Source organism: Syngnathus leptorhynchus, chromosome 17 (assembly GCF_054491065.1).
Source record: "Syngnathus leptorhynchus isolate UIUO chromosome 17, UIUO_Slep, whole genome shotgun sequence".
Classification (NCBI taxonomy): Eukaryota; Metazoa; Chordata; class Actinopteri; order Syngnathiformes; family Syngnathidae; genus Syngnathus; species Syngnathus leptorhynchus.
The window spans coordinates 5,462,918-5,473,693 of record NC_141211.1 but is presented as its reverse complement, the minus strand read 5'-3'; the positions used below and the strand labels follow the sequence as shown (position 1 = coordinate 5,473,693).

The following is a 10,776-nucleotide window of genomic DNA, read 5'->3' as shown; positions in this document are numbered from 1 at the left end:
TCGCTTTTGCCCTTATTTGGATATGTTAGCAACGTACCGAGCTCCAGAAGCAAAGGTCTCGTTTGAAGCACCCGGCTAACATGTGGGGCATCTCAGATGAGCAACGTTGAAAACTTTCATCATTGGCGAGATGTGAAAGAAAAAGGAAACGAGCGTGTCATTTCTAAGGAGGCTGGACAGTATTGATAGAAGACCACGCTGTGTTTCATGAAGACTTCCTCTATTGAACGCACAAGCAGATTCGCATGAGGATTTCACTTCCTTTTACAACGAATGCCAACTTCAGGCGACACGTGTGAATTGAATACGAAATGTCCGCTCGAGTGAGCACAAGGGACGGAGGGGAGGGGAGCTTGCTGCCTGCCCAGATAAGGTCTATCACTAGAAGCAGTCAGGGCTCCTCAGGAAAGGCCTGGGCTTCACGCAGGATCACTTCCTGACTGGCGCACTCTCACAAAGACGTGCGAGATGTACTCACACCTAGTTGTGTTAAATAGTTACAACAAAAGTGAATTGAGATTGGTGGGAAACTTGTACTGGTTTTGTGTTACCAGCATTTCCCCTAAGGTGTTGGGACATGCTCGTCATGACACCTACCAGAAGTGGAAATTTACCCAGAGCAAATTGTGCTCTCGTTTTACTCACATGGTACAAAAGTAGATGTGAAGATGAGTGAAGAAGGAAAAAGAAAAATAGACGCAAATCCTGAAGCAAAGGTAAAAGGAGCAAAGGTCAATTCAATTTGTAATTCGAGTGAGAAATGCAGACCAGCCAAAAATCGACAGCCCTATTTGTTAACAAAAAAGTGCACAGAAAAAAAGATTTTCACCTTTTTGTCCTGACTTTTGATTGTATTGTATTTTACGCTAGCAGATCTACTAACCTTTTGAATATGTAAAAAAAAAAAAAAAAAACTTGACAAGCTAATAATAACAAATAAAAAGTGTGTCATACGTATATGCGTATTTTCAGATGAGACCATTTTTTCAGTATGTGGGGTTCACGACCTCATTTCGCTAGTACCACTCGAGTACCTTGAACACGATAAGGCCAATGCACGTTAAGTACACTGACAAAGTCTAAAATTGAATGAATCTGCCTTTTCGAAAATAAAAATTGTCACAAGATCAAAAACACTTGACTAAATTCTGTGTTGCAGCTTTTAACAAACATCTAATGCTGTGACCTCATTTAGTATTGTGCAAGTGTACATAATAATTGTGACTTTTGGGTGAATAGTCTTACTTTGGATTTGGGATGCTTCTTTTTTTTTTGTGTGTTCTTTTTCAAACCATCTGTAGGAGGCACAGTGTTAAGACGGAAGAGAACGAAAGCGGCTGTGACTGTTAGACCTCTTCCTGTGGTTTCATCACGTGGTCCAAGGGGCTTCAAAAGGAGACGACGACGACTTCTTCGTTCACTTCTTCGGCCGGCCGGCCGGGCGGGCGATGGCACCTGCGACGATAGCGGAAGACTGTCGCTTTTAACACAAAGAGGAAAAAGTCCAGGTAAAGTGTGAAAGGCAGATTTTTTTATTTTAATGTTAGAATCATGATATAAATTTTGAAATTCGGAATCGGCGACAAGTGCCACTGCGATTCAAAATGTCTTTTCTTTGCTCTGAAATGGTTACGCGTTATTTTTAATGATTCCTCTGTCTGTTTACATCAACGTAATTCCGACTTTAATGACAAGTTCTTTGCTTTTTTTGATGCAACTTGTGAATGATAAAAAAAAAAAAAAAAAGCTTACTCACGCCAGCCAAAATGGCTTCTTCAAGATAGCGCTTCCTGTGGCAGGACTTTTAGACATGGAGACACAAGAAAGGAACATTTTTCGAACTTGGAGGAAAGAAAAAAAAGATTTTCATTAGCAAGTAAATTAACCAAAGATTTTTCAAGAGCAGAAACGGCTCGACGGGGGAAACGAATGTTAACGGCATGTGTGGTGATCGAAGTGTCGGTGGTGGGATGGGGAGGGGGAGAAGGGGGGGGGGGCAGTGTGTTCCTGTGCAGGTGCAGAAGAGAAGACCACAGATGCTGGAAGACCACCAACAGATATACAGTGCAGTCATCCATAAAGTAGAAAGCACTACTAAACTCCTCGCCACAGTGTAGTGTTTCCTACTTTATGGATGAGTGTACTGTTGGCTTCGGGGACAGTGCGGCCTCTCTCCGGAAGTCAAAAAAAAAAAGAGGAAGCGGCTTACTATGTCTCGCGAGGCTCCACGTTACCCAGAGTGTGGTTTGTGCTAGTTCACATGGGTGCCGTGTGGCTCGGAGCAAAGCCTGCAAACTCTTTCCTCCGTTTCTATAAATATACAATTGTATATACCGAAAGTGAAATGTCTTAAGGATGAAATAAAGAAGTGATGAACTACTTTGCTTCCATTCTTGCACAAAACAGAGAAATTCACATGCTCAATGCACTTTTTGTTTAATGTGAAAATAGACACTTTCTTTTGTATCAAAAGACCCACCTTTCAATTCTTTTACATACTAAGCCTTTACCGCATGGACGTCGCATGGACATGCAAAAAATATTTACAGATGAGCTTGCGAATCGGTAATAAAAACATTTTTATGTCATATAAAAAGGTTTTTACAATATAAATACAGGAAAACGGATCCAAACACTGTTCCTTATATATACAACGATCTTTTCACTGCATTTGGACAATCTACACCTCAAATTGTCAGACAGAAAATATAAATATGAATAAATAAGGCATAATATGGGCATAATATTGGTATTCATGCAATCAATAAATATGCTGTAAACAACATATGAAGACTAAACAATATTATCTTGTAAGGCTAAATACCGTTTACTACATTTGCAGTCTACTTACTAAACAGCAGGAAGAGTTACGTAATACTTGTGCATTCAAGGCCGTAAATACAATCCAACAGCACAAAGAGTTTTTGTACACTCCGACAACTTGCGGCTTCTAAAAAAAAAGAAAAAAAAGGAGGGGGTGGAGATGGTTAATTGCGGTCTCAGCCTTACCTACGTGCTGGCTCGTTTTCAAATAAAGCACCCCCACCCCCACTGACTCCGCTCTCTCTGACTAACAATGACTAATTACTTAAGTAGTTACCTTGTAACAGTTCCAGGTTAAAAATGGCTGCAAGCTAGAAGAAGTTCTTTGCAGCGTTTTCAAACAGGAAAAGCACCTCAAGATTTTGGCATTTTCCACATGGAGATGTCACTCTTTCTGCACACTATCCATAAACGTGAAAAAAAATATCAGGAGGGCATTAAAATAAACATTATTATTATTATTGCAGTTGTTCAATTCAAAAGCTCTTTTTACAAAGCTAGCTTGGATGCGTCAATGAGGCCGGTGGCGACAAATTTGAGAGCTCCGGTGCTAATATCGGAAAAAAGGCATTTGCTTTGGATAGCGCGCACGCACACTTACACACACAGCACATACACACACACACACACACACACTATCGTGTGTCATCCCCGTCTTTAGTGCCACTCAACGACTGCACGCACACTCCATCGAGTCTACAACGAGGATGCAGATACAGAACATAATTATGACAAACATCGGAAACACATTAGGGCTAAATGAATGTGTGAATAATCATCCGACAGATGAGAAAGACTGCTGCCGCTTCTCCAAGTTACTTTTCGTTTAGCCAAAGCTCCATGAGGCCTTCTGTTGTGGAGCGACACCACACCTTTCAGTTTCTATTGCGACAACTATAGAAGGAGCTGCTGCTGCTGCTTTGATAATTAGCTATTGCTGGAGTAGCGAGATTGTACACTTCTATAGCGGCGCTGTCATTCCGAGCTTGTCTAGCGGTTTTCTAAGGCAAATGTACTTATTGATTAAATTACCAGCTGTGATTGCCACTGACTGAATCGTGAAGAAAAAGTGCTTCATTTAAAAAAAATTAAAATATTGTATCAAGTTTCAGGTCCTGCCTTTCATTCTTTCTTGCTGGATCCAAACCTTTTGAACAGTTTCTTGCCTTTGGAGAAGAAGCCTTTCTTCTTTTTGCCCGCTGCAGAGCAATCGGCCAGCGCTGGGTGAGGGACTGGAGGAGAGGCGGGGCCGGGTTCTAATGTGCTGCTTGCGGCCAGTGGTTCTGAGTCTTCTGTTGGCTGGGGGCATGGAGGTTCTTCTTGAGGGATCAAAGTATCGTGGTTTGTTGAGGGCTTGGGATCTTGTTGATCTATAGAGGAGCTTCCCTTCAGGGAGGGGACAAAAAACATTGAAGAAAAGAGTTTGGTGATAAAGTTCTGTTGCACTAATTGAGGTATGAGAGCAGTCATAGTACAGAAGGAGGGAGCACGTAACTAAAAGCACATTTGGATTGAATCCAGGGAGCATTGTGGATCTACAGTGGAAGAACATGAACAAATAGGGAGTAAATGGAGAAGACACTGGCTCGCCTTCAGACAACACTTACAATCAAGTCTCAAAGTGCACTGTTCGTTTCTGCTTCTGCAAAAAGGTCATGCAGGAAATGGCGGAGCGGAGGCGGGAAAAGAATAAAAAAAAAAGAGCAACCAAGTTTGAGAAATAGAAACAGAATAGTGAAAGACAGCAATTGACAGTTTGAAGAAAAAAAATGACGAGACGACGAGGAAATGAGCAAAACAAGCAAAGTCAGGCCACCGACCGCAAACACACAGCTACCTGTGATTCTTTCTTGTGTTCTGGTGCAGGCTGAGTGGAGACGTGCTCGGCTGGAGCATCTTCTGCTAAAGCTTGCAGGAAATTGGACGGCACCAAGCCTCGTTGTCCATTCAAGTCACCCTAAGACAAACAGAAAAGTAGAAAAAAATGCACTTTTGTTTCAAGTAGAATCAGAATCAGAAGCCGCTCTCATTTTTCAATACGATATTTACATAGAAGAAGCCATCTTCGTCCATTTCCCCAATCACATGGATGATGTCTCCAGCGCTGAAGGTCAACTCGGCCTAATTGAAATTGTGAAAGTCAGACAAACGCAAGCAAGTAACAATGATTACTTCTCAGCGTGTCTTGACCTCGATATCGGTGTTGGGTGAGCTCTCTCGCGGATCGTAATCAAAGATGGCCACCATCCGGCGAGATCCTGGGGTGGAGTTTGCAGCAGGTGCAGCAGCTGCCTGGCTCCTTGCATCTACACATGCAGGAAAATATAATATAAGACAGGTTTGTCCACATTTATGGCGACAACCAGAATGCAGAGTGAAGCGCCACTGCAAGTGAACGTGAAGAAAAAGATGAGTTAAAAAAAAAAAAGATGCTCCCTGAGGAAAGAAAAGTTAGGATGCTTGCAATTGCTAACTTCAAGGTGTTAATGAAGAATTAATGAAAGACTGTCATAATTTATTGCATTGGGTGGGTGAAAAATAATAGTTAGTCAACAAAATGGCCAACGCAGACAACCACTTACACTCCTCTATTATGTTTTTGGAAATTGGGAGTACACCCAGGGGAAAAAAAAAAAAAGAAAAAAAAAAATCAAATTCTTGTACTGGTGGATGAAGATGAGAGGTGGCGTTACACGTGGACATAACCAACAATGGAAAGTGACATGAAAATACAAGCACATGCAAGTTGTTGATGGAACGTCCGTCCACAGATCCCATCATGCAGAGGGTCAAAGGGCAAATGACAAACCTTGACTGGAGGAGTCTACACTCTCCTCCCAGAGTGTTGCAGACTCCACTGGAAGAGACGAAACGAGGGATAAAACGGAAACATTTGTTTGTAGAAACATACTGGAAATGAAACCTCGTAGGCTAAAAAAAGTGATTTAGAATTTACAGTCGGCACAAACTCACAGATGATGATCAGAAGGGATTATGACTACAAGAAGCAAGGAATGATCCTTTATTTATTTTTTTCAATTTTTAGAATTTTCAATCATATTTGGTCAAAGCGCTAATTGGTTAGCCAACAAAATAGACAACTTTAGAGTTTGCACTGTACAAGAACGGTACAAAACGGCTTTAGTGGCAGAATATGAACGGAACGGAGTTATTCTAAATCCCCTCTGGTCACTGTGTGAAATGTAATTGATGAGGCGAAAGAGACAAAAAGAGACGCAAAGCAGAGAAGAGCCAAAAAAAAAAGGAGGGCAGCGGGAATGGGACACACCTTTCTTGGATCGTCTCGGTTTGGCCGGTGGAACGGGGCGACGTGGGAGCTGTGCATGTGTGCGAGTGCCTTCATGGGATTTTAGAATAGAAAACCAAAATAGGTGACACCAAAATAAAGAAAATCAGAGCAAAAAGGACAGGGGGGTGCAAACAAAAAGCCAATGAAAAGCCATTAACAAAGCAGCAAGCAGCAGACATCGTGAAAGTCGAGTGCCAGTGGAAGTGAAAAAAGGTTTGGAGTGTTAACGATGACTCGGTGCTCGGTTCTGGCTACAAAGCAGGAAACGCAAGCAAAGTGTCAGCTTAAATTTGCAAGGCGACAAAAACAGCCACTGCATCTGATGGTTATGATTTCCAGAACAGCAACACAGTCGAATTCAAAAACAATAAGTACCCTTATAGCACACTTTTATATTGGAGAGACTTTAAAAGAAAAAAAAAAAAAAAAAAAGTGGGCCTCATGCAGGAACAGTAGATGACGTTTGATTGTTCAAGTGTCATCATGATTAGCATTTAGCTGCGATCATGTGACTTTCCTTACACTGTACGTTATGCTCATATCCTCACAATTGCACTGAAATCACAAGAGTAGAAAATATCTCCATTGAAAATGGAAAAACTGTGACTTATCGCATGTTGATTATATCAGCACCCAAATCAGATTACTGTAGCCTACTTTGAGTGCACAGTCCACTTTTTCACACTTGTGCACTTTCAATGTGGTTTGATCTTTGGCCAAACTGAAAACTTACTTTTCCGCCCCTACCGTGCACAAACTGGATCTAAAAATCTGCTGCATAAGGCCCACTGACTTTGCAAAGCAGGTTTAAGTTTGTGCATTAGTAGGTAGCCATTTTCCCGTTGCATTAAATCATGAACAAGGGTGAGACTATGCACATGGAATATTTTAGTACAGATGCCCAAGAGCAATTCAATTTCAGGTCATCAATCCATATTTGAAAACAAATTCCATACCTATCTTCTCTACAGGTGCTGGGGTTGTTAAGAAGCCCTGCTGCAGAAGCTGCTGCCGGGTTTCTTCATCCTCCACCTGGATCTCAGACACCATGTTGCAAGGCACGTAGCCCAAACGACCAGCGGACTCCCCTCGGTAGAACCCGTCTGAATCTTTATCACCGTAAACCTGAGTAGAAAAAACAGCTCTTAATTCATGACGTGCATCGCTAATATGATCATTTTCACTGGATTCAAATAGCAGAAATGCTAATAGGGTAAAATATTTCTTTTGTTGTTGATATTGTGCATACTGTGATAATCTGTCCTTCTCGAAAGGGCAGCTCCTCCTCGGCGGCGTCCGGGTTAGGTGACATGGTGGCGGGCTCGTAAGGGAAGAGGGCCACAAAGATGCGCAATTGGCTGGGATCTCCTTTTTTTTGGGCTGAGTCAAAAGAACCTGCAAGAAATGCGTGGAGAATGTTGACATATTGTACAAATGCTTTCAAGGCAGGTTTGCTGGAGCTTGCTCCTCGCTTAGCTCAGGCGTGTCCTTAAAAGAGGTAATCAAGCTAAAGCACTGATCCTAAGCTGTGTGAGCTGTTTGACAAACACACACTCGTTCATGATCTGCAACAGCCAAGCCAGCAAGAAAGGGAAACTGTGCTGCTTGACGCAATCTCATCAAGATCAAACAACTTGCAACACGTACGCAAGTGCCATTTATTGCATGCTCCTTTTTTTTTTTTCCTCCCCCCAAAACAAGGACTTTCATAATTCGTATGCTCCGTTACATTAGTGACTGAATTTGGAAAAAAAAAAAAAAAAAAGAATTTGAGGGGGCCGCCTCTGCATTGCAGCAGCATACATAATGCTGCTGTGACCCGGCAACTTGTGACCGTGTCGATCCAATTTGACAAAGTGAGACAAATTTGAAGAGCTGTAGTGAGACTTAAGCTGCTCCGAAGAGAAGCTGCTCTCTATCTCATTATGGAGGCCATCTGTGGCTGGAGAGAAGCATGGACAGAGAACTTGCAGTTTCACATCCTTTACTGATGAATGCTAGAGACAGAAAGTCTGACAGGTCGTATGTTAAAATTGGCATTAACTTGAAACTCGTGTTGAAAAATTCAGATCGAGCAAAAAGTGAATTTGAGTCTCATTGAATAAAAAAATAAAAGAAAATAAAAGGCGACTTCAAGAGGAACATTGCTGGTTTTGTCAGCTAATCAATGTGACTATTTTAAGATTGTCACTTCCTCCTGTCATGACAAGCCACTTTAGGTTACGGTAAGCTTGTTCTCAGCTTAGTGGACTGCTCCCACTTCTTCATCACTGCTGGCACTCCTCCCTAGCCACACATGCTGCTAATCTGACTAGCGGCGTGTGGGAGGGAGGAAGGGAGGGATGGAGGCAAGCACAGGTGGGCCGGCATCACTTCGACATTCCCGCTGCAGGGGAAAAAAAAAAACTCTCTGACCTTTCAGCTGCTGGCTTTGCAAAGCCGCTGATTTCGAATCCGTCCCCCATGATGGACCCGCCTCCAATCTTGTTAGTTGACTGGGCTCCTGTGCACCAAACAGAAAATGGGAATAAGGAAAGCATCTCAAACACAAGGGAAGGATGGACAGCAGCAATTTACAGGGGAAGCACAACAAGGGGGGGGAAAAAAGCACAGGGAAAAAACTAATTCTCTTTCTCACTTAATTGGAATAATCTTTTCTCCAACAAGACAACATTATCAACAACTTTCCCGGTGTTAAATTTCACACCCTGATTGTGGCTTACACACTGATACCATGTTTTATTTATTTATTTTTGCTCATGAGTTCATTGAAGAGGAATTTTAGGCAATTTTTCGTTGCACACCACCAAGAACCAGATCACACACAAGGAGATGCAAAGCCTCTTGTTACAAAGTCAATGAAGATGAGCTACAATGTCAAAAAAAAACGTATCGTATTAGTGCCTTTAGCAAACGACGGTGACCTACATAAAAGCAACTTTGACGGATCAAGGAAAAAGCAAATAGGGATTGATGATTGAAGAGGGACTCGTGTTTATGGAGCTATAGTACAAGGGAAGGGCCAACTGCTATAAAAAAAAAAATAATAATAATAAAGGGGGGGGGTTTAAAATGGGGCTGGGGGGCAAAACTGAAAGGAGAAGTCGACTTTTTACCAAGGTCTTTCTTCCTTGGCGGTAGGAAGGTCCTCTGTGCTCCATTGGAGCGCTTTCGATCCACCACTCTGAGCTCATCTGTTCTAGCACCACTTCCCCTGTCGCATCTGCTTCCTCATTGTCATCCGTCCCGTAGTCCACGTCGATCTCCATCCGACGCCCGATTGGTGATTTGACGGTGCGTACTGTTTTGCTTACTGGGTAGGTTCTTGTCGGCTGGGTAGAGCCATGGCCCGAGTTAGATGCTGCCGCTGCCGCCGTTGCGGCCTTCTGACTCCTGAGCATGGCCTCCCTCCTAAGGCGGTCCCCTAACCCTCGAAGTAGTACTCTATCTTTGTTGGGGGCGGGACAGCGGACGGGACCTCCTCGCCTGGTGGCCGGACCTTCACATCCACGCACTTCTTTTTCACCGGGATAACCGACAGCGTCGGCTGCATCCGAATAGTGAACTCTGTGCTGCGTCTTAGGCTTGACTTGCTTCGTTAAAGGCTCTTTTGTGAGGGATGCCGGATCCACGTTGAAGTGGTGCTGCTGCGGATGGCGGTGACACTGATGAAGGAAGCCTCTGGGTTGAAGGTGGCCGGGTCTCTGTTGAATCTGTATGTGACGATGTGAAGCGCCGTCTTCTTCCTCGGTTACCTCGGGAATACTGAACAGCTGCTTGTGGTACGGCTGAGGGGGTAACTTAAGGATCCTCTCAAGAACATCTTCATCACTGTCTGAAGGCTCCGATTTGGTTACCTATGATCGTATCCGTTACCCAGCGAGAAAGGTGACGGAATAAACCGGGCAAAAAAGAGTCATGCAAAATAAAAAGAGATGAAACAGGAATGACAATCAAAAAAACACTATTTTCAATATAGACGTAACTCGGGCAAAGAAAATGACTGGTATGAATTGAGGCATGGATACGTACTCTGCCAGCTGTGTATCCCCCGTTGGGCGCTTCCGCCAGGTGGTCGGAGTAAACTTCTTCTTCTTCCTCTTCTAGGATGTCAGACAGGTCTGAGCGGCTGTTGTCGGCCAAGTAGTCATTGGGGGGCTCAACCAAGCCTGTGCCAAAGCTCTGCAATGACACAAACATTGCCGTCAATGTTGATTGGATTCACTTAGACATGATAATCAATGGCGAGAGCTAACCTGTTGTCCCTTTGTGTACGCTGGGTCCTTGTCTTGTCTCAAAAACTCCTCAATTGACACTAAGCGTTTGTTTTCTTGTTCCTCCTCAACCTCAGAGTCCAGCGGTGAAGTACTCGGGGGTCGAAGGATTAAAGTGTCCGAAGGGCTAAGGAGGTCTGTGATTGGGGCTTTGGGCGGTGTAGCGACGCGCTCCGGCGCTTCCAGTTTGGCACAGGGATCTTCGAGGAAATCTGTAATGGATGGGAAAGGACGTATCGTTCCGGGGCTATCGGCATCTCTGCGTTGATCCGACGTGGTCGCCGGCGGCGCCTCTGGTGTTTGTGCGACCGCCATTACAGGAGGCGCTTGGGGAGTCGACCAATCGGGGCACGTCATCTGCTGAAAGAA

General features: G+C 43.6%; 1 protein-coding gene across 9 annotated transcripts in view; it reads right to left on the bottom strand.

Annotated features, from left to right (window-relative positions):
* Nucleotides 1–2,408: 2,408 nt before the first annotated feature.
* Nucleotides 2,409–10,776, bottom strand: part of tspoap1 (TSPO associated protein 1) — a 39,590-nt gene continuing 31,222 nt past the window's right edge. For 4 of the 9 annotated variants that reach the window (XM_085936662.1, XM_085936668.1, XM_085936665.1 and 1 more), the window contains 12 exons: nucleotides 10,390–10,767; nucleotides 10,166–10,315; nucleotides 9,250–9,990; nucleotides 8,549–8,636; nucleotides 7,383–7,528; nucleotides 7,090–7,258; nucleotides 6,113–6,181; nucleotides 5,633–5,680; nucleotides 5,014–5,129; nucleotides 4,873–4,944; nucleotides 4,661–4,780; nucleotides 2,409–4,209 (listed from right to left, as the gene is read on the bottom strand). In XM_085936662.1, coding sequence (XP_085792788.1) covers nucleotides 3,946–4,209; nucleotides 4,661–4,780; nucleotides 4,873–4,944; nucleotides 5,014–5,129; nucleotides 5,633–5,680; nucleotides 6,113–6,181; nucleotides 7,090–7,258; nucleotides 7,383–7,528; nucleotides 8,549–8,636; nucleotides 9,250–9,990; nucleotides 10,166–10,315; nucleotides 10,390–10,767 — 2,361 coding nt within the window. In that variant the 3' untranslated portion in view covers nucleotides 2,409–3,945. The remainder of the gene's footprint in view (nucleotides 4,210–4,660; nucleotides 4,781–4,872; nucleotides 4,945–5,013; nucleotides 5,130–5,632; nucleotides 5,681–6,112; nucleotides 6,182–7,089; nucleotides 7,259–7,382; nucleotides 7,529–8,548; nucleotides 8,637–9,249; nucleotides 9,991–10,165; nucleotides 10,316–10,389; nucleotides 10,768–10,776) is intronic. The other 5 variants (XM_085936664.1, XM_085936666.1, XM_085936667.1 and 2 more) reach the window with 5 other exon arrangements.